Raw genomic sequence first — 23,947 nt, 5'->3', positions numbered from 1 at the left:
TGTAGTTTGGAACAGACTACAAGAGTAAATCATTCAGTACACTATACCAGACAAACTGAGTGTTAATAAGATGACAGAATTTCACTGAATGTGGAATCATCTCCTAAAAGGCAAAAAAATAATTTCCCATGAAATGCCTTCTTTACTTAGGCTAATTAGATTCACATTTGAAAAACCTTCACATTTAGCAATGTCCTAATTATTTAGCCAACTAAATATAGTGCTTAACCAATGAGACAGTCAAAAGAGGAATTACATCCTCTTATTTGTACAAAGTGCATTTTTTAACTACTACAAGAATTTGGATGCAGCTTTATTATTACAGTTCTTTCTGTGAGAAACTACAAATACAGAAGATGTGATACTCATGGAAAGGGAGGATGTTGAGAGATATTAGAATGAAAAAGTGGGTAGAAAAATGTAAAGCATATACTATTAAAGTAAGTATCCTTACTTTTTGTTCCTAAGTCGTCAAAGCATCAATTTTCCATTACATGATACAACTCTGAATGTTGCCTTTATTCTTGCTTTTTGAGCTACTTCTGACCCAGATGGGTCATAGGATCATCGAATGATTCACTTTAGGTCACTTTGTCCTGTCTTTCATATTGTTCTAGTTACAGAAATGATAAAGACTAGATGCAAAAAGTAACATTGTAGTATATGATTGTCAAGTATATTTAGATAAGCAATAGCTAATTTTATCATAATGTATCTAATTATGAACCCAATTGCTTCAGACCATAAAATATCTTCAGGACCCATTTCAATATAAGCGGTGTGTGCGAAATGGTGGAATAGATTTCATGCACCTTAAAATAGTCTGTTAATTAAAAGTAAATAAGGCTCTTAAGTGGAAAATGAAATTATCCCATTGCATGAAATACCTTGATGCAGTTTTTATTACAGGTTGCATATGGTATCTGTTAGGAATTTGAGCATGAGTTGGTTGTTGAATTATTGTGTGGATTAGCTGTAGTATTTGAAGGTTCTCGACTTTAAAAGCATGTGTCTGTTTTAAATCCTACATAAATTCCTCACGGTTTTTTAGAAGACTCTGTAAATCTAACCAGGGCATTTTTAACACCACAGCTTCAAACAACAGCAGGAGCAAATCTAAAACACTGCTCTGTGTGGTTTCATAACATCATTAAAATATTTCATTTCAATTAGATAAATTCCCCCTTTCTTTAACTTTTCAACCTTGCTCTCCTAAGTTCTACATGGCAAGGGGTGAAAAGACCAACTGAATTGAGTTTAACATTAAAACATTAAAATTGACATTTTAAAGCTCATGAGGAAAGACGGGGGAAAAAAATAAAGAAAAACATATAATTCATGCATATTTTAGATTTTCTTTTAAGAACCTTTCCAAAACTATTACAGATATTCTTAGTAAGAAGTATTATAGACTGTGTTGTCTCCCAGGACAGCTAAAGTTTCCAAAAGGAAGTTCAAGCCATAATACATATTTCACATGTTATTTTAATTAAAAAGTAAGTATCATTTGTGTGTTTCCACTGTTAAATGGAGACTCATTGGTCATGTTTGTCTACATCAGCAAATAAATTTAGGAAGAATAAATTAAACTGTATTACAAGTTACACTGATGTAAAGCATCAGTTATAGGTTACAGTAAAAGTGATTTTAGGTTGAATATGAAAAAAGCTTAACTGGTGCCTCCCGGTTTGTGTCTTTGTGACTAGGGTTTTTTACATTTATGGGTTCATTTGCATGTATTTACATGTTTGCAGCTTTTGATGTTATTAAACTTTCTTGTTTCTCCTCACTCATGAGCTGAGAAGCTTTATTGGTAATCAAGTATTATGATCTAAAGAAGAGTAAATTTAAGAGAAATTACATTTACTTAGTTTGCCGCTACCATTTTTCCAGAGCAACTTGTAATTTAGTATAAGGAAAGTCGAAGGAATCTTTTCACTGCATACAAGCATTATTCTGCATTGTAGAGCCAATAGCTCTTACACTGGTTTGGGTCATTAGACTGGAACATGCTGAAGGAATTCTAACAAGTCTTTGCAGACTTCAGGTGCTCTGTAGCATGAATGCAATTTGCCTTACTAGTGTGTTGTCCCTAGTATTGGTAAAAAATGGGTCAGTCACTTTGATGCTTTGTGAAACATGGTGTCATAGGCAGTGTATGTTTATCATGTGTGTTTTTCAGATGCAGACAGCACTGACTTGTTTAAGAACATAAATTTATTTCAAACCCACTTGAATAATGAAACTGGGTTTGTTAACAGTGTCAAAGAAAAGTGATGTTGTAACTAGGTTTCTTGAGAAAATGGCAATGTACGTGGACCTCGTGTAAGTTTTGTCGGCTGGCGAGAATCATAGAATCATGTGAATAGAATTATAGACTGGTTTGATTTGGAAGGAACCTTAAAGATCATCTAGTTCCAACCCCCCTGCATTGTCAGGGACACTTTCCACTAGACTAGGTTGCTCAAATCCACACCCAACCTGATTTTCAGGGAGGAGGCTTCCACAACTTCCCTAGGAAACCTGATCCAGTGTCTCACCATCCTCACAGAAAATAATTTCTTCCTAGTATCTATCCTAAATCTACCCTCATTCAGTTTGAAACAGTTGCCCCATATTCGATTCCTACATGCCTTAATAAAAAGTCCCTCCCCATGTTTTCTGTAGCCACTTGAGGCACTAGAAGACCAGTATGAGATCTCCTTAGAGCCTTCTCTTCTCCATGCTGAACATCCCAAACTCTCTCAGCCTGTTTTCATAAGAGAGGTGCTCCAACCCTCTGATCATCTTCTTATTCCTCCTCTGGACTGGCCCCAAAAGATCCATGCCTTTCCTCTACTGGCTTTCTGAGCTGCAGGTACACATTGCCAGCTCATGTTGAGCTTCTCATCAACCAGCACCTCCCAAGTCCTTCTCTTTAGGGCTGTTTTCAATCCATTCTCTGCCCAGCCTGCATTTCTGCTTGGGATTACCCCATCCTATGTGCAGGACCTTTTTTCGAACAGGCATTGTGTTTTCTCTTATTAGTGGAAACTTCACCAGAATGCCCAAGTTTATCAAATATGGTGGATAGTGGCTTATCAACTTAAGTCAAGGACTTATATTTCTACTTCTGACTGTAGAAGAAAAGTGACCTGTTTCTCTTTGGGGATTATGTATGGTTCCGTTTTATATTGATCAGTATTTTTAAATGCTTTTAAGGCTTTTAGACCAGGTGTTGTTTGAGGAATCAGTTTCTCTGGTCCTTTGTGAGCTGTTAGAGTGTTAGGATATTACTGAGTCATTGACAGGACATACTTCTGGTATTGTCACCAATTTTTTAATTTAATGCGATGAATTGAAAAAGGCAATATGGAAAATATATTGGTCAGTTTTTTTAGTTGCCCTTGTTTCCCCTAATAACAGCATAGGAACTGCAGACTATGAGGAAACTGAAGTAAGTTTTCTGAAAATTGTGTTCTGAAATTAATTTTTATTTGGCTTTTATTTAGTGGACTCTGCATAATTTGCCAAAATATACAAATTTATAGTAGAGTTATTACCCTTTAAAACTTGGATTTTTTTTTTTAAAGTTTGTTTGCACTAGATTTTATTTGTTAGGAATATAACCTGACATCTCTGGTAACTTCTTAGGCAGTCTCCAAGCACTTTCTGGATGACATAATTGATACATCATATAAAGAATCAAAAAGAATGAAGTTGCTCAGTGACTCACAACGGCACTATGTGATAGTTTAGGACAGGAAGTGTGGAGTAACTATGTGCAGCTGCATCTACAGGATGAAATTAAATAGACAGGAAATACTTAACCGAGCTGGAATTTAACCACATCCAAAGTTGAATTTGATGTGGAGACTAGCACCTTTAATTCTAATACTTTTTTTTTTCAAAGAAGCGTGTATGGTCGTATGTGGCCACAATCTTCATTTTCTTGTGTTGACACTGAAATTCAGTTACTGTTTGAATTAAAATTTATTTCTTGTGAGAGTGACAGGATCCTAATTTTCTTTGTTATACACCTTTTTTTCTGTGCAATGTTTAATTTTTTAATGGAAATGCATTTATGATTTTCCAGGTTTAAAGTATCCATAGTTACTGATTTTATGTTGACTGTTTAAAAAATATTAGGACTGTTTCCTCTCCATTTCTTCTGTTGTTTTACTACCGTTGCTGAGTGTGGAGGGGACTGACTTGGGTCATTATTCTGTGAGTGTGCATGAAGTAAAAACACAATCAAAACCTCCTCTCTCACCTCTCTGTCCCTTGAACCTTCTCTATAACCTGGCACACAAACTTAATTCTTTTTTTCTTATTTCATGCTATTATTGTAGTGCCTTGGAGCCTTAATGACAGATGTAAGCTCCATTGGGGTGCTGCTGAAAGAAATATTTCCTATTGTAGAGGGTGAGTAGGGAAAAAGCACGTAAGAAATAAGAACACTGTAGTGATGTTGCCCTAAGTATTCCAGAATCTCCCGTGCTTAATGTTTTATAGTGGCCCTGGAAAAAGAGAGACTTATGTGAAGCACCTCACCTGCTTGTGGGACAGAATGGGATAAAAGCAGACAGCTAATTGTTTCAACAGTGAAGTGACAAGTGGCGAATGCTCACAGATAATCTGGTTTAAGATGGATATGAAAGCCTAGAAGAGGAGCCACGTACAGAATACTTGATGCAGTCAAGGAGATGAACAGAGAGTGATCTGTTTAGATATGGACTGTAAATTATTTCTTATTCAAGGTCAGTTGGAATAAGGTTGTCTACTCAGTTTAAGCTGTGTGACTAAAAAATAAAGAAAGTGTTATGCAGAATACATTAAGAAGAATTAAAGTGAAGTCCTAAAAAATATCTGAATTCAGAGCATAGTTTGCAAGTGTGGGTCTCAGCTTGGACAGAATAAGTTAGGACTCAGAGAGGAGGAGAAAGGTCCTTCCAGTGTCACTTTGAATAAGTGTTTGGTAATAAGATTACCTGGAAACAGATTTACCTGTTTACTACAGCTAGAAGTAGTGTAAAGATGTCTTAATCCAACCTGTAGAAACATGTTCAGCAGCAAAGAGGAAGATCTTCCAAAAGATGGGCTGAAGGAGTTGTTAAAGAGGTAAGAGTATAAAAAAAAGGAAAATGTTAAGAATGTCTAGAGAAAAACAACACTTCAGAAAGAAGGAATATGGTCAATTCTACTATAAGATGATTAATGAAAATAAGTACTTAGGTTTTCAGAGTTGGGAAGAAGTTTTTAGAGAATTTGATTACACCTTGGTGATGCAAACTTGCATCAAAGATTTACTGTAGTGTAAAAGGAGTGGAAAGTTAATTTGGGTTGGAGGTTAATGTCCAGATTATGGGAAAATGGTGCAATAGCCAAAAACACAGGAGACGGAAAGTTAGAATAAGAGGCCATCATCGGTGAATGAAAGGGGAGGATGATGTAATAACCTGTTATTTTATCATTTTTATTATCTAACTCAAATCCTCATGAATTATAGCATAAATTATAGAATGTTCTAATTGTCTTGCTTTTTATACTCATCCTTTCCTTTTTTTCCTAGTTAAAACAGTTGCCAAATCTTTAGCTTGCTAAGTTCCATGTTATGTCATTGATACATTGAGACACATGTATCAGCACAGTTCATAAATGTAAGCAGCTGGTTTCCTCTGCACTTAAGAAAATGCACAAACACACAACCAAGATCTTAAAATCCTCTGTATGCTTTGGATACAATTCCTATCCTGAAAAGCCATGCTGTGATTTCAATTAGTGCAGATGTGCACCAAGCCACCTTATTGGCTCAGAAAAGAATTCTTTTGTTTCAACACTTGAACTGCTAGATCTGGTTTCTGTTACCAAATAAAAAAAAAAAACCAAACCAAAAACAAACACACAAAAAAAATAAATTGCACCTATAGTATTAGTCTTACACTCCAAAGCCTTGGCAGGGGGGAAAAAATGTTATCATCTCATAGGGAAAAGCTGAATTCATGCACAGGAACTGCAGGATTACTTTGACGTTTTACTAGTCCCCTGTAACACCAGCAAGTCCCATAAATGCCTAATGGAAAAACAGCAGAAAATGAGATCTGCAGCAGGCCTTTAGAGATCAAATTTATGTTGCTGAACACTTTTTTCAGGTCAGGTTTAAAGGTCAGAAGAAAGTGGATAGATTAAATTTGCTGATTTTGCCAGCTTGAAAAGCCCCTTTTAGAGGCTTTCTGTTTCTATGGAAAGCCCCAATATGCTTTTGAATAGTTTTGTACAAGTAGTGAAACATGTATAGTATCTTTATCTTATTTTTCTCATGCGAGAAAAAGATTCTTACTACAATACTTAGTTATGCCCAGTGTGCCCTTGAGCAGCATCTGAATTAGATCCAAGGTATTTTATCATCTTGAAGTAATTAACTCTTCCTATTAATAAAAGTTTTTAGTGTGTATTCATTTCATGTGCAGACTCAGACTAATCTATCACAGGGCCACCTGTGACATCACAGTGACAGAAATAGTTACCCAATTTGTTTTCACACTTGTTTTAAAATTTATCTCCCTGTTTCTCACACAATAATTTTCCCTTCTGTATCTCCAAGCAGAAAATTATCTCCCAGTGAGCATCACTAGCTCTTACACTCTGTGCTCACTTAAATATGAATAGAATAATTCTATAATATTCTCAGTTGAGAAGAGTGTAGAAAGGAAAGACTTACTACAAAGGACATTATAGATCACTCTCTGCAAACACTAGTAACCATATGAATAACTGGGAGTGGGAAGATGACTGTTGGGGAATATCTAAGTAATTTGGACATAATGCCAAAAAAAGTAATTTTTTGAAAAAAAACCAACCCTCTGGTTTACAGGGTAGTAGTACTGCAGAAAAACAAGCTGAATTAGAAGCTTAGTTTCTGTACGTGAAGCAATAGAACAAAGAGCATTTTTGTATAGTTGTCTTTTGTTATGTGGTTATATATATATGGAGTTATGTCATCAGTCTTTAAATGTCTGAGTGATACAGTGCAAGTTAATTCAATATTAGCTCAATGTCAAGTCTTAATACTCCTGAATTAAAAAAATCTGACCTAGCCTTTTCAGTATATCTTATTAGGAAAACTTAGAGTGTGTAGCAACTGCTGTTGTTCTCTCACTTTATATAAGTACTTGTAAATTATTGTGCATATTTATAACAAATAATCGTTCTACTTGTTTTGTTGTAGGGTTTTTTTAGGGGGGGAGGTTTTCAGAATAGTTCAAAATTTTATTAATATCAAATTCAGCAAAGATCATAGACAATAGATTTTCCTTTTTCCATATACTTTTATTGAACTAAGTGGCATCTTTAAGTGCAGGTTTACCAGTATCTCAATAGTTTGAAGTACATTATTAGCCACTCATTTAGGGAAAGCTTTTTTTTCAATATAAAGCTATAAACACTAAAGAAAGGTATTCTTACTGTTCAGGTTTTTTTAGGAAAGTTTCCACTAGGATTTGAAGAGCTAACTGTGATGCTATGTGTCTTCTGCGTAGATCTGTGAGAGGTTTTGGTGTTTGAACTCTATTGCTAGTTATAATGATTTTCAAACTCTGCCAAAGTGGACATGATAATTCCAGTTTCAATGCTAACTGAAAAACTTCCTGAATCGTGAACACAAATATAGCTGTCTTATAATCACAAACACACAAATTTGTCTGACCAGATATGGACTAAATTAAATAAAACTTAAAGCTTGAATTTCAGCTTAGGAAAAACTTATCACAAAACATGCAAAAACAGAGAAATTTGAAAATTTTCCTTTTGGAATGGAGCTGATGAGACAAATTTTAATAAAATTGGATACATCTGCAGTGGTATCATGTATCAACCAAGAGGCAGACAAAAGATGTAGGAATTTATTGGAGGAATCCATCTGACTCTTTTGTGGGCAGAATTACATCTGGCATTTGTGAGGGTGTGCCATTTCCCAGATCTTCACAGTGTGTTGGCAGACTATTTTAACAGGCTTGGATGTTCATTTGGGAGAGCATGATCTCTGAATAGATACATAATTCACTGTAGCAAAACCAAGGTAAAAATCTCCTCAGAACAGGCCCTTTTGCCGTAAGAGGAATATCCTAACGCAAATACAAATGTGTAACAGGCAGAAAAGCAGACAAAGTATTACTGTATCAAAATGCCAGACATTCAGAGAAGATGCTTTATAAAAGTTTGCAGAAAATTACTAGTCATCAGTGCTATTAAATATCTAAATGCTAAAATGTATCATACAGTCTTGAAACTGTTGAATATTTTCCAGCGACTACTATTCACAATGAATATTCTGAAGTTCCTTTGCTCTGAGACAGGACAGGATATATGGCAGGGTACGTGAGATTTAATCAATCATGGTTGTGGAGAGTAGACGCCAGAAAAGCAACTTCACAGGAAGATTTCTGCAATTCCTGTGCATCTGGATGCGATTTGTGGGGAGTAAGTAGGGTCAGAAGACACCTCAGATTCTGTTTCTTACACGTATGCCAAAGTACTGCTGTGCTGCAACCCCTTCTCTGAAATCTGCTTTTTCAGCAGCCTGAACCATACCACAGTATTGCTACTCAGAGGTTATGGATGTGCATTAGATTAGACTACAGTAGTGTTGGATGTAGTGCATAGCTTCATAGATCTGAGGCTGTCGTTCAAGGACTCGGGTAATTTCTCTTCTAGACAAGGCCAGGACTGCAGTTCCTAGTAAGTAACAGAAATTACCTCTGGCTAAACCTAGCAGTTAGGAGACATAAACATACTCTCCTATAATTGACTGTATCAGTTTTTAGGTAGGAAGGTGTGGATGAAGCAGACTCTTAACTCATTCTAGTTCATACTGGAAAAAATCAGTTGGATGCTGCCAATAGAAAATCTTGACTTTTTGTTGGGTACTAATTGTCTGAAGTACTCATTTGGTCAAGCTAGAGCCTAAAACCTAAAGTAAATCATCATATTCAGATTCAGTTCTTTCTACTGCAGCAGTTTTGTCTGTTTTGATGCCTAGAAGGAAACTTCTTATGAGATTGCATGTCACAAAAGTACAATTCTAAATTCAAATTCAGCAAACATTACAAAATCAGGACCAGTTTCACTATTGCACAGTGTTGCTCATTTCTAGAAGCTAGTGCAAAGCCTATGCCAGCAATATATCTATACTCTTCTTCACATCTCTGTTATGTGCCCTTGTGAGTGATTTTTAAAATTCTTTTTTGTTTTTTTAAGTCCTGATATTTCATAGCATTCAGGGACAACAGGTATATATGAGTAGGCACATGAAGGATGAAGTTTACTTTAATGGGAGCCACTATCCTAGAGTAAGTAATTTTCCAACAAGTGTCATTTGGAACTTTTATGAAAATTACTCAGTGTCTGTTTCCAGCCTGGAGGAACTGTGATGATTGTGCTTAGAGCTGCAGGAGTTTTGTTGTAGAGCTGCAGGAAGAGCTGAATGTACTTTTTTGGGTACGTTCACCAGAGTAACGAGTCAGAAAGACTACCTTCCCAGCCTTCCTGGTGGCCATTTGGGTATGCCAACAATAAACAAGCAATCCATTTGTTTGCTGATCTGGTTTAAATTATTGGTGAGGACAGATCATATTTTATAAGCCAGTTATTTCCATCTATAAATTTTTGCCTTCAGTTTCATGAAGTAAAATTTCCTTACTAGAAAAATATAGAATATAAAAGGAAAAGGAGTGAAAGGCAGTTTATGCTTCAAATTAATAAATCTAGAGTGAACAAAGCTATCCATTGTCTTGCTTTCGTGTCACTGTTGCTAGATATTAATTGGATAAGGACAGAGTATGTTAAGATGGGGACTGGAAAAAATGTTTAACCTTTTTTTTTTTTTTCCTTGACCGCTTTGTCATACATTATAGTATTTATTGTTGAGGTTAAGTACTCTCTATTCAAGCAGTAACAAGTTTCATAGTGGATCAAAAGTAAGCAGCCCTCCCAAAATTCATTTTAACAAAAAATATGAACAGAAAGATATGAAAACTATTGATTGTGTTGTCTGTGATAGCATAAAACAAAGTGGTAACGGTTCACATCTATAAAAGTTGAAGAATGGCACTGTTAGATTGTACAAAGATTAACATAAGAATTTTATATCTTGATAATTACATTTGATGCTTTGGTGGAGATTAGAATGAAGGTGGAATCTTATAATTTTTTTTTCTTGTCATCACCAACTACTTAACTCTTTGATTAACAACAATTATTACTATAGATAAATGTTACTATTGGGGAGAGAAATATCTGTCCTGTGATTTATAGCAATATTTAAATATTTGTTTCAGGAGGGAGTTACTTAAACTTAATTTTGTTCTGCAGAAGATGTTCTAAGTAGCGTCATATAGATACTGCTCTCCAGGGAAAGTTTTCTGAAAATAGCTGGTGTGTATCTCCACTGCCCTTCCTGAAGAAAATTAGAGCTCCAAATGTCAGAAAGTTGGACAATTGTAAAATGTTTATCAATGAACTCCAGTTTGGAGTTACCATCATCATTTTCTTTTCCTGTTATTTGTAAATGTGTTTGATACCACTCTGCCAGTGTTTGATTTCTTACTAGACTCCTGACTGGGCTGGAACATAGATGTTGATGGGGAGTCATTGCAGGGACAGAAGTAAAGAGGGAATTCCTGATTTCCGTAGTTATAATTGGGCTTTCTTTAAATGAAGGTGTGTAATTGATACAGATATGTAAAAATATATAGAAAACTTGAGACAGAGACTTCCCGTGTTTACTCTGAGGAATGTGTGCTGCATTTTGCTTTAACATGTACCAATAATTTTTATACCCTAAAATGAGTTTGTGTATTATGCAGTTCCAAAATGTTCTGGCTTGACTGTTTATAAATTAGAAAATATGTTTGTTTAGCATAAGGAATGGATTTAAACTCTCAAAAATGAGGAGGTGATTTTGAGAGATCCGCATTTTCTTTTCATAGAAAAGCACTAAAACATGAGCTTAAATGCTGATTTAAAAAGCAGTGCTCTTTCATTTCTCTTTATTTATATGTGTCCAATATGTCCAAGTTATTAATTGATATTCTGATCTTGAAAAGCATGGGTTTAGTGTATAAATTAGCACACAAGTTAACACTGTTAAATACATGATGATAGCTTTAGTATCTACTTTTCTTATTTTCTCTGTTTTCAAAGACACAAATTGGATGGGCAGAGAAAGGGCAAAAAAGAGTAGAGAACATTTTTTCTTAATTAATATTCTTGTAGCAGAGGTCATTCCTGTCCAAAGGACTGTCTACATGTAGGACTGTGGGCAATATTAAGATCTCATTGACTTCGTAATTTAGAATTTGAGGAAACTCTGTGTGAAGTTGAAGGGCTGCAGGAGGACCCTAACCTCTGTGATGTTTTTCTACTCCTAGTGCATTTATGTCATTGATTTGCAAAGCGTATACTTTGTGTTGTGTTTATTTCAGGGTAAAACAGCTAATTTCTAACATGATTGTTAGAGGTATAAGCAGTATCTGGAATCTCTACTCTGAAATAACCTCTTACAAACTGATAGAACTTTGGAGGCCATATGCTTTGTCTACATATTTTTTGGTCCATATTTTTCAACAAGGCATGGAGCTAGTATATCAGACTTCTCAAATAATTCAGGTTGGAATGGACCACCAAAGGTTTGTTAGAACAGATTCAAAGTTTACACGGGTTGCCTTATGATCATTAATTTTTAATATTTTTAAGTTAATTCTAAAGTTTTACCCTTATTCTGAAAATTATTTTGCTGACGTTTCTTCAAGCATTATAAAACTCAATTTTCAAAAACTGTTTAAATTCTCTAATTTCAAATACAATTTTTTAAAAGCATTAACTCATAAAAGTCTCTCCTTTTTTGCTGTACACTTGAACATATCAAGAATAAACAAAATTAAACTAGAGAAACTAATTTGAGCATTAACAAATAGGAGAGGTGTTTGTTCAAGGGGTTAGGCCTGTCTTCCAAAACTAGATTTGCCATTTGGAAATAATCTACTTGAATGTATTTTTGTTTCAAATTAGTAACATTTTTGGCAGAGACTAAAATTAGTCCAAAGAAGTAACTAATTACCAGCGATTTTCTTAATTGATATTTGTATTCTGCTTTGTTGTTGTTACTTGTAATCTGTGAATTAATTTGGAGCTAGAAATTCTCATTTATGTGACACTTTATGAAACCCATTAAATAGAAAATTCTGCTCATATGCTTCGATTGTTGCAGAAAAAAAGGTGTAACATCACACAGTATTGTTAAAATCAGTAGCATGTAATCCTACCATCAAAATTGCATCACAATGTATATATGTGAACAGCCTCCTTCAGTATTTCCTTAATTTCAGGCACTAGCATTTTAATGGAAGATCTGTGATTTGCAAGTGCTCCTGTTGGAAGCTGTACATGATGTGAAGGTTCAGTACCAAACACACCATAACATCCACCAAAGAGACCTGTAGCCTGTTGAACTTGGATCCTTGCTTATGAGGACTGAGTAGCTATGTGGGTTGGGTTCATCATACTTCTCCGATGGCTAAAGGGGCATTGTCACAGAACACAAAGGTATTTGCTCACTAAGTTTCAGGGGTTTTCTGTTCTCAAAATAATTTTACTTGAAAACTCAGAGTTAGTTATCTGCCGTAGGCTGACCACCTCACTTGATCTTTTATTGATCTAAAATTGTTTTTTAACTAAATGGAAAAAGATGCTTCCCCAGTCATATTTCTATGTCTGTAGTCTGATTTTCTGTGAAGGTGGGCAAATAATAGCACAGGAGTGGAGTTATTTTCAAGTAGAGAAGTACAGGAAATATTCAGGAGGAAATTAAAACTTGGAGTATTCAAGAATCGTGAATAAGAGTGCAAATTGAAGCCCCTGCTGAAACCTGCTACTCACACAATAATACAACATGACAGTTGTAATGTAAATAGTGTCTTCAGAGAAATGTTTTCCCTCTGGTTATAAGATCTGGAAGTAAGTGACTAACAGTACCTGGTTACAGTAGTGGTCCTGCTATTAAAAGTGGGTTTCTGGGGTATGAGCTTGTGAGTGCATACAGTAACTGCATCCAGTTCTGGGCTCCATAGTTCAAGAGACATGGGGAGCTACTGGAGAGAGTCCAGAGGAGAGTGACAAAGATGTTAGGAGGATTGGATCATCTCTCTTATGAGGAAAGGCTGAAAGAGTTCTGCCTCTTTAGCCTGGAGATGAGAAGGCTGAAGGGAGACCTTATCAAGGTATACAATTATCTGAAGGTTGGGTGTAAGGAAGATGGAGACAGGCTCTTCTCAATTGTTTCCAGTGTCGAAATGAGGGGCAATGGGTACAAGTTGGAACATAAGAAGTTCCATTTAAATATAAGGAAAAACTTCCTTACAGTGAGGGTGACAGAGCACTGGAACAGGCTGCCTAGGGAGGCTGTGGAGTCTCCACCTCTGGAGATATTCAAAACCCTCCTGAATGCAGTCCTAATGTGCTCTAGGTGATCCTGCTTTAGCAGGGGAGTTGGACTAGATGATCTCTAGAGGTCCCTTTCAACTCTAGCAATTCTGTGATTCATTAGAAACAGGAACTTAAGTATTATTTTGGCTCTAAAAAGCTTATAGTTAAGGGTATCCCTCACCCCTGTGAATTTGAAGAAAGTACTTATTCAGACTATAATAATAAATGCTAAGTGTTTACATAGCTCATTGTATTTGAAGTGTTCTACAGACAATTACTTTACCCAGATTAATTTAAGTGAAAATATCTTTGGAGTTTAGCAACTATCCACATTTCAACTGTATTTCTTAATAATTATTAGCATAGATCCTGGCCCTCATTTATTTGTGTGTTCATAAATGAAGTCATGCAACATTCTTTATATATTCAAAATTAAAAGCCCAAGCACTATTATTAATGTTCTTTTATAATTTTCATGAATGGAAGTGTAAGCATCAAATGTTTTATTTATTGTAAACCCTAATGTAGTAACTAATTCAAGCAATTAAGATATAATTGCTGGTTCGTAGTAGATGTTATATTTACTGTGAAAGAATTTTTTTGGAATTGTGGTTCTGGGACCTAGAGTTGTGAGATGAGTGATGTTTAAAAGCAAATGTTAACACACTTACTTTTAAACTTGGTAAGACAGAAATTGAAAGAAACACATCCTTTATTATTTTGCCAATTACTTTTTTAGTTCTTCTGAGCATTTTATTTTACTATGCACTTAATGCAATAGTGGTGCTTATACATTAAATACATCATAATATTATGTAGGCTGTTGAAATCAACTAGTAAATATCCTGGGGATTGGGAGAGGGTATTTGTTTTATTATTTACACCTTAATTTGCAAATAGCAAAAATACTAGTATTTAATAAAATTTGTTGTTACTTTAACGCAAAGAATAAGTCATCTTAGGAATAATGTTAGTTTCAGGTGCATGGGCTGTGCTTTGGTTAGCCCTGGTGCGCACCAAATGGATTCACTTCTCCATTGGAGCTTTAGAACTGCTCTAGATTTTCTCAGATGTAAATTATGACGCTTGGGTCCTTGTTTTTTTGTTGAGGATTTTTTCCCCAGAGGAATTCTGTTTTGTAAATACACGTATGCTTCTGTGATTCAACATAGAGCTCTGTTTTGCCCATGGTGAGTCTGCTGTAGTCAAATAGACTCAGTTAAAGGATGAGTTAACATTTGAATAGTGCAGTAAGCTTCAGAAATATTTTATGTTACCTCCTGATAATTTCTATTTTTCTCTTCAAACTTAACATGCTACCACATTGGTGTAGTCTTTCTGATGACATTATCTTTATTCGTGAAATAATACGTACTTTCTTTGAGGCTCTTGAAATATGTTGTAACAATTATGGTAATTACTTTGATTAATATTTAATCCCCATGCTGCTATGTTCTTATAGTTTACAAGATCTCAAATGTAGTCAGGAGGAGGGAAGAAAGGTTTCTGCTTAAGTGTTTCAGTATGACAGTGCTTAAGGAAAAACATACCTAGGTTCTATTATACCTTATATTTGTTTCCGAATCTGAATTTAAGTGGAACATTTCAGAGCATGCCCATGCTGATGACAGGGAAATCCAGAAGGTATGGAAGTCATGCTTATTTTTCATGGCACTGGACTCATTCCTGTATTTGTTTATATTGCAACATAACAGTCACATTCCTCTGCATCACCTGGTAATCCTAACATGCTCAGGGCACAAGTATAGCAGTATAAATTAGTAAATAGCAAGAAGTTGATGAGTTTTTTTCTTTTTTTTCTTTTTTTTTTTTGTGATCAGGGGACCTAATATTTAGAAATACAGTACATGAGCCCAAATTAGTTTCCCCCTGCACTCCAAAAGTCACAATTTTTGTGTTCATAGTCACATAACCAGAGAGTTTCTTGCATATACACAGCAGAATAATTTTTATGATTTTCAGGCCATGGAATATTAAAGACAAAATTCATGAGTAAGCAGTGCTGATAGGCAAGCTTTGAATGGTTCTCCAGAAGAGATTGTACAACCTTAGCAAAGCATCTGCATTTTTACAAGGCCTTTTGATACCCATTTAGTCAATGTATACCAATGGTCAGTCATTGTTTCAGTCTTTGAGCGTATTACCTGTATTGTACATTTAGTTAAAAAGATACTTGTATTCTCTTTTTGCTCAAGGCTATTTGAATAACCACAGAATAGTTATGTTTTAAATGTTTATAAAGCTTTCAAACTGAGTATTAACTGTGTAGAGAATTAGAAATTCTCTATGCATTTATAGTTACATAGATTCTCTCAATTTACTGATGTACTATAAATGTTATGTGCACATTAAACTTGAATGAATTCAACATATGGTTGATGTTTACATAATTAATGAGATGCCAAATTACATTAATGTAACTGACCATACACAAAAAAAGCAAATGTTGCACCATCATCAAGGGCCTAGATTAACCGTACCTTTTTCATTACTTCCTGAAATGCTTATTTACCAGGACACGGACCCTGGGATTCTGCTAAAAATTGTGGAAATTAAGATGGAAAATCAATTATCTCATTGTTCCAAACATCATAAATAATATAATTACCAATATTTAGACTTCTGGTTATTGTTTTATTAAACAATAATTGGTATGTCTGAGTCTACTTTTTGGTTTAAACACAACATTATCCTTAAATTAATAGATGGATTAGGCAAACCTAATTTTGAGTGAGAGCTATTTTAGAAGAATGAAAGGTGAAATAAACAGTTTCTTTAATCAACAATCTGACAAATATTTTAAGATACATTGCTTTCTCTGTGAGGATTAAATTATTTGAAATGAAGAAAAAGTGAGCAAAGTGGTTTTGGAATATTGGAGAAAAGAATAGTGGTTTGTTCTTTATCATAGCTTGATTTACAGCTTGTATTTTATTGATGGTAATACCTTGTACTTTATATAATACCTTTCAACACAGAATTTCAGTTTTTTTCAGGAATGTTAAGTGATTAAACCTCCTGCTGGTTCTGCCAATGGAGGTGTATTTATCATTACAACTATTTTGCAAGTGGGTAAACAGAGGCAAAAAATGTTGAATTACTTAATCAAAGTAATAAAACCTCTGGGCTACTGCCTCCCAGATAATATTTAATAATCTCCAAAATGTTGATATAAATTCAGTGTAAGTAAAATTAGGCATCTCACTCCCTGAGCTGAATAAACTCGTAAAATTATAAAATGAACTTTAGAGAGAATATAGAGATTTTTTGCTTCCTCACAAAGGGGCAGACTCTAGGGAGCTATTTTAAGCAGTCATCTTAAGATTTTAATTCAGGTTGCCAAAATGAACTTAACTAACTTTGTAGTTTCCAGGGAAATAGGAGATTTATTTATTTATTTATTTATTTATTTGCAGGGGTTGACACTTCCCTAAACCAAAACTAGCTATATTAGTGCTCTCTCACACTTGTGTACACCTTGACCTCACTGCTAAAGTTCTCATCTATACGCTCTTCAAGTATATATCTCATAGGTAAAGTTCCACAATTATTTGTCCTAACTAGTGCTTGAGGAATTTCCTGGAGAGTTAATAATTTAATCAATAGTTATCAGAATTGAAAAATATTTCCAAATTGTTTAAAACTAAAAATAAATTGCTAATATACACATAAAATAGTTATTTGCTGTAACATACAATGTCAAATATTGGAGGTTTTCTGCTACTGTTGTAATCTGATAGATACTAATATGGCAGCAATCAGACTTCACTTCAGCAACAAAGAAGCTGTGCAAGTCTGAAAGCAATCCTCTCCTGACATGTTGGCACCATCATAGAGGAAAATGTCAGGCTCAATATAAGCACATTTACTGACAGTTTTTTTCCTATTTTACTGAAAACTGTTTGAAATGTCACTTTTATCAAAAACAGAAACACTGGCCACTCAGAATGATAAAACAATAGTTTACAGCTTAGTCATTTTCCAGTAATAAAGCAATACTTTCATAAAAATAAACAATGCATGCAGAAACAAGCCAAAACAATTACTCAGAGAAATCACTGCATTCTTGCTGTCCTTCCTTTCTGATTTAAAACAACTGTCTCCTGTAGGAACTGGACAAAAAGCAGCAGGTTTTGTTTCATTAAGTAACCACTTGCTGATCACCACAAGATAAAATATAGTTCCAAAGTGCAATTGATACTGTGTAGGTACTTTCTAAGTTCCTAAATAACCTATTTCATGATGACCAGGTACATAGATTAAAATCACATTCATGTATTTCATTAACTTACAGACTGAACATTTCCCAAGTGGATAGTTATACAGAGCTTTTGTTTTTCCTGGAGGAAGTAAAAAAATTACTTAAAGCACAAGTACCTTAATTAATAAAGGTCATGGGCTTTATTTAATTGGTTTGGTTTGGTTAATTTTTTCTGGAGGTTTTTTCCACATTGTGAATATTTACTGTCTGTATCATTTATTACTATTCTGTCATGTATCAGTAAGGAAAATAAGCTTACAAATAATTTCAAATAGGAACAGTTTGTAATATAAAAGCTCAAAACTCAGGAAGAGGGAAGAGGTCACTAAGTCTGCTAATTTGACAGTGCACATTCCAAATATTGTGCTCAGGTATTTCAGTGTTAAATATAAGTTTTAAATTGTTCCCTGTTCTTCTGAACACATGACTACTAAGACAGATGAAGAGCTTTTGGTCTAACTTTCCAAGAAAGTATCTTCTGATACCAATTTTGAAGGAAGATTATTTCATTGCCTTTTCTCACAGTGGGTGGAACATGGGGTGTATGCAGTCTGTGCTCTGTGCAGTTCAGAGTCTAGAAGATGAAAGTGTTTGTCTCTTCTGCTTGTAAGGGCACCTGGAAGCCTGGTGTAAGTTCTACTGTCTGGAGTAGTTACCTGGTGGTTCATTCTCCATCACAAGAATTGCCATGTGTTGTTGCAGCTTCACTCCTTCCAAGCCCTGATATTGCTGCTAGACTGCAGCAGATTGATGGCAGAGCAGAGCTGAGGAAGTCTCTTCTGCCCAAGTGTGTGGCTTGAAATTCTCTTTGTACACAGAATATAGGAAACTCAACTGGGGCTAAAAAAGCTCTGACTTCTTATTTGTTGAAGAGAGCAAGTTCTTTTGGCATCTTAGCAATCTCCCTCTTTACTGGAACTGCCAGCACACTTGAAGTTAGATGGTATCTGTAGGGCTTTACTGAATCACAGTATTTATCAGGACCGTCACTACCTAACTGTCAAAGTTTCTATGTGCCTGAAAATTTCCATCCTCTGGATGGATGTGTGTCATGTCATTGTAATTGCTTTTTAATGTAAATAATTGCTATAAGATAATTTTGGATTAAATTTTGTGTTCCTTTCATGTTGGCAGAATATAATTTGTCTTCAATGGCAGCAGACTTTTATATGTGTTTCTGAAAATTAAATATTTTGATTCACACTTGTGATTATTGATTTTATATTGTTACCAAATGGTATTTCAAAATCAGCTCAGAATACCATGGTTCAAAATCCTGTCACTCATATCACAGTTATTTTTATGTAAAGTCCTCTTCAAATGGGAGTGGCAAGGAAAGAGGAAGAGTGAGAAAGAAGAGATGGCAAATGCGTTGAAAACAATCCTATTTTTTATCATCTCTGTATGTGCTTATGCAAATATTGCTTCTGTGCTATTAAACAATAATAAATCCAAAATTTCAAAGCTGTTTGTTACCATCTCGGTCTGGGTTTGTCTAGGTCACAGATTTCAGTTTTGGCTTTAAGGAAATACTGGCTTTAAAATATTTTTTGTTTGTTTGTTTTGTGGAAACATTACATAAATGTAATCCAGACTAATTCAGTGCAAGTGTGTTATTTCTTGTGGACACATGATGGCAAGACTTTTCAGTTTGGACAGGGCACCTTATACAGATTTGCTTTCACCAAAGCCAGAGTCATTGCAGCTTCACTCTCCAATTCTGGGCTGCTGACAGTGTGGACACCCTTGATTTGCTGCCCTCGCTTGTGCTTTAGCTGGTGACATATGAGCTTAGTGTAGGTCAGAAGAAACCTTTTGGGTCTGCATGTGATAAAAATGAGATGACTTGCAAAGACGAATTGCTTGTGTGTAAACCCACCGAATCCTTCTGGTCATGCTAGTATCTATTAAAAGAAAAGAAAAGAAAAGAAAAAGGTCGAGTGTAAAAGACTACCCTATACTGACAGTACCTTGGCATATTTTAAAAGTTGGATCAAAGAATTCCTATGTATTGTCAAAGTGAAATTAATATGATATTATATATTGACTTTGACATTTACATCTTAATACTGAATTCGAAAGGCTCTTATGTTGCAAACAAGCTAGTGTATGTCCCAGAGCCATGTATCTGCAATACACAAATCTGGTTTTCTTATTTCTTCCTTTTTCTTTTTTTTCCCACAAGGAAAATGTTTCTCTCCATCAAAGGACTGTGTTTAAGAAGGACTGCATGCATTGCATAAGAAAAGTATAATTTCAGTCTATCATCCCATTTTCCTGGTGTATGTATTAGATCAGCCTTGCTCTCTGGCTTGTTGTAGGATCGTATCTTCCTCCTGGCACAGAAAAGAGGCTCATTACATTTTAAGCAGCAAAAAAGTAGTGGCACGTAATGAAGCATTAGCGTCTGGTATCCTCTGTCTCAATCAGTGTACATCAAAGGGAGACACTAGTGCTACTAAGATGTCTGATAGCCTTTAATGTTTAATAGGTTTTCTTAATAAAATATCGCTGCTTTTCACTGCCTTTGACTGTGCAGTCTAGTTGTCATATGTCCCTTGTGTGTACAACATTCTGTCACAAAGATAGATACATACACAGTAATTTCATATAGAAGCGCAACCTAAGTTTCCCAGGCTATTTGAATTTCTATATATTAACTGTCTCATCTTTCAATTACAGATATTTTCCTCCTAGTGTTGTTTTAAGGTACCTTCGGGTTTTGAAGGTGAAAAAGTTCTCAAAAACCTCAGAAGTAAACTGAGGTGTGTGTATGCACTGTGGTGAGTGTAGAATATCTTCCCAGATTCCTCTTAAACTTCTTGTTAGTGGGCATAGAACTTTTTACTAGTGAAATAAAAACATTTTTATACCAATGATAGTGAGATACACTTATTCTCATACTCAAAGCTAATGTTGACTAACAGTTAATTGTTAGAGTAGGCAGGAGTAGTTGACTTAGAGATTCCTTTGAATGCATCTGTCTGGAAAAAAAAGCAGTGACAGCTTCAGGCTGTGGTTCCTAGGAAGCCACAGAGTGACTTTGTTGAAAATTCTAGTGAGAAAATCTGTTTGTTTTAGATGAGTTCATTTCTGTCCAGAATTGTAGCATGCTGCAAAAACGTAGTCTGTGTCTTATCTAGTTCTAATTCAAATATAGGAAGCTAGGTTTCTGTAGCTATGCTGGCCAGAATTGCAACTAGAATTCCACTAAATATAGACACGGATTAAATTTAAATTGAAGGGGGTTGGGGAGTGGGGTGTCTTACTAGGTTTCTCTAAGCTCATATCTGTTCAGTTCAGATTTTATCAATTTTCTTCCTACTATGTTAATTCCATTGTGTGAATTGTACTGTTGCAACTTTTTTTATTCCTACAACTTTTTTTTTCTTCCTAAGAAATGTTACACTTGGCAAAGTTTTAACAAGAGTTCCAATACATACAGCTCTTAATTTCTGGATTAAGAAATTTCAAATGTCAAATAGTTATTTAAATAAAAGTATTAAAAAACTCTTGGAAGAATGCAATTAAATGGCAGAAGTGATCTTTAAGAAACCCAGAAGACAAAACTGTAGCCTTTGAGAGTTCCTGGCCTTTACTTTGCAGGATCTGAAAAGCAAGCTCTCATATCTGCATCTCAGTACTTTTCTGTTGCCTTACCAATGAGAAGAGAGTTGGATGAAGGTCTGAGTTAGATCTTATGGGGATACTGTTCTGTACCTTAAATTACAATGAGATGTATTTTAGTTCACATGAAGTCTTCAGCCTAAAATTGGTAAGAAGCCTAATAATTTGACGAGGTTATTATTTATGTAGACCATTGTATAGCAATCCATGATTTATCCACAGCTGGCAACGTGTTAGCTTTCAAAAGTTTATTTTGTGTTTGGAAGAGTTTTTCTTAAAAATCCAACTCTTATTCATTAAATGAAAAACTAAAAGATGGTAGAGATTGCTATGGGGACAAGATGTTATATAAACTGTTCATTTTAATTCTACAGAATGTAAAAATAGCAAGGAAGCTTGGATGTTCACAGGCTTCCAGTCATTCAAGGTACTGAGAAACTCCACAAGAGGCAAAGCATTCTTGCACCCTCTGGACCTTTATTGTCATTAAGTGAATTGTGCCTGGACTTTGAAATCAATCATGTATTTGTTAACTGGAGAACATGGAGTAAGGAGAAATAAATAGACTTTAATTTGTAGACTCTTCATTATATTCTTTTTTCCAGTGAGTAGAGTGCTAAGATGATCTGTTAGCTGAAGCATGCAGGATAAAAATACAGATACTCTGTGATCCGTAGGCATAATAATGTGGATAAAAACTGTAAAATTAAGCTATTTCACTATTACACCTTTTAGCATGTCATGGTGGCAATGTCACAGACAGGCCTGAGATGTTATCAGACCCCCTTCAAAGTTGTTTGGTACAGCGCTTTAGATGTTATCTCTGGCCTTACATTTAACACTTGCTGCTTTTTGTTTTTCTCTGGCCTTACATTTAACACTTGCTGCTTTTGCTTGAAAACTGCTATTATTCTCCAAGTTTTGAGAGTGGTTAGTAAAATTGCTTTTAGGATTATAAAAATGAAATATAGAAAGATTGTTTACTTAGTGTAAAAACTAAGCCTTTTTCTGATTAGCAGATTAATGAAACTGCAGGGGGGTTTTATATAACTCCTGAACATGAGTGATTTGGGTAACAATCTGCATAGCTGAATTCAACATGGCAGCATTGAACTTGGTATTCACGATTAAGTAGTCAAATAGTCATTTCTTGTTGAATTATGTTTATTTTGTTTCACAACTGATACTTGCTTGAATGTTCAGACTAAAGAGCAATACTTTTGGGAGGAGGGAGAAATAAAATATATGTGTGGAAACATGAACACCCCTAGGTTTTCCCTGCAAAACAATAAAAACTACTACAATGACAGCAAACTCAACTTATTTATTATAAACAAAGTAGTAATTTTTCAGGCAAGGAATTTAATTAATTCTTTAACTGTGTATAGAGCCATCGTATTTGGCTTTGGAATTAAGCAGCACAGTCTGATTGACTATTACTAAAAAGAGGCATTTAGAATTATAATATATCACCTTTTAAAATACGTTAGTCTTAGCTGCCATGGGAGAGTGTACTAAATGGAAAGCAGAGGTAAGGAGTTACCTTTTATTTTGGAGAGTCGTGATTCTAGGCATATGCTGATTTTAAGTCACCTCCATAATACCTCAAGGGAAAGGCAGAATTTTCCACAAGTTTTTATCTGTGCACATGTATGACAAAGCTGTGTTGGGAGAGGACTTTTAGAAGCAGTACAGTTCATGGGGTTTCTAATATGAAATTAGTAACCTACACTGATTTGTTTGAATGTTTGCAGGGATTCTTCCTGACGGTGTCACCAGAAGCAGTATTAAAAGTGGCTGCTCAGGCTTCTGCGAACAACAAGATATTCAGCTTGAATCTTTCTGCACCATTTATTAGCCAGTTCTATAAAGAGCCTATGATGAAAGTCATGCCTTATGTTGACGTTCTGTTTGGAAATGAGACGGTGAGTCTTAGGAAAGTAATTTAAGTATTTGTATCTCTTGCATCTAGCTGTTTGTGTTTAGAAGCCTGATTCCTGGTTCTCCATTATTTAAAGAGAGAGACTTGACCGTATGAATTGTCACTAGAAAACTAAACCCATGGTCACAGGACTGTGATATTTCAGTAGATGCCAAAGATATCATTTGGCCTGTTTAAGGTTTAAAACTTGCTCATTCTAGTGTAGAGACGTGTTACTCTAGGTTGAAAGAGGAAATATACAACACATTCGTTGCTTTGTAATAGCTGTCCATGTGCACTATGTACTCACCCAGAAGTTAACTCTGATGGAAGAAAACACATGAAGTGCTGATACAGAGCTGCTAAGGTTCCATAACTTGTTTCTATACGTGTACTGCTATTATTAGTAACATTTTCTGTGACAAAGATAACTCTTTGGGGAGAAATGGGAGGAGAAAACTAAGAAACAGTTAATTGGTTTAAAAGCTTTTCATTGATTTTATAGTAGAGGGACTGTCAGTCCGTCTAAGGAAGGATTATCTTTGCTATGCTACAGTTGGCTAACAGATTGCATTAAATTCTGCCTAGAAGTTTGTAGTAATAGACCAGTTGAATTCAGATTTTTCTCCCATTGTAGTGCTTCGCTTTTTAATTTTTTT

At 35.1% G+C, this 23,947-nt stretch overlaps 1 protein-coding gene across 1 annotated transcript in view; it reads left to right on the top strand.

Annotated features, from left to right (window-relative positions):
* ADK (adenosine kinase) overlaps positions 1-23,947 on the top strand; it is a 269,180-nt gene that overhangs the window by 168,059 nt on the left and 77,174 nt on the right. The window contains exon 6 of the mRNA XM_010000749.1: positions 23,122-23,292. Coding sequence (XP_009999051.1) covers positions 23,122-23,292 — 171 coding nt within the window. The remainder of the gene's footprint in view (positions 1-23,121; positions 23,293-23,947) is intronic.

Source organism: Chaetura pelagica, unplaced genomic scaffold, assembly GCF_000747805.2.
Source record: "Chaetura pelagica isolate M959 unplaced genomic scaffold, ChaPel_1.0 scaffold166, whole genome shotgun sequence".
Taxonomy (NCBI): domain Eukaryota; kingdom Metazoa; phylum Chordata; class Aves; order Apodiformes; family Apodidae; genus Chaetura; species Chaetura pelagica.
The sequence above is the reverse complement of the archived record's forward strand: the minus strand, read 5'-3'. Positions and strand labels throughout refer to the sequence as shown.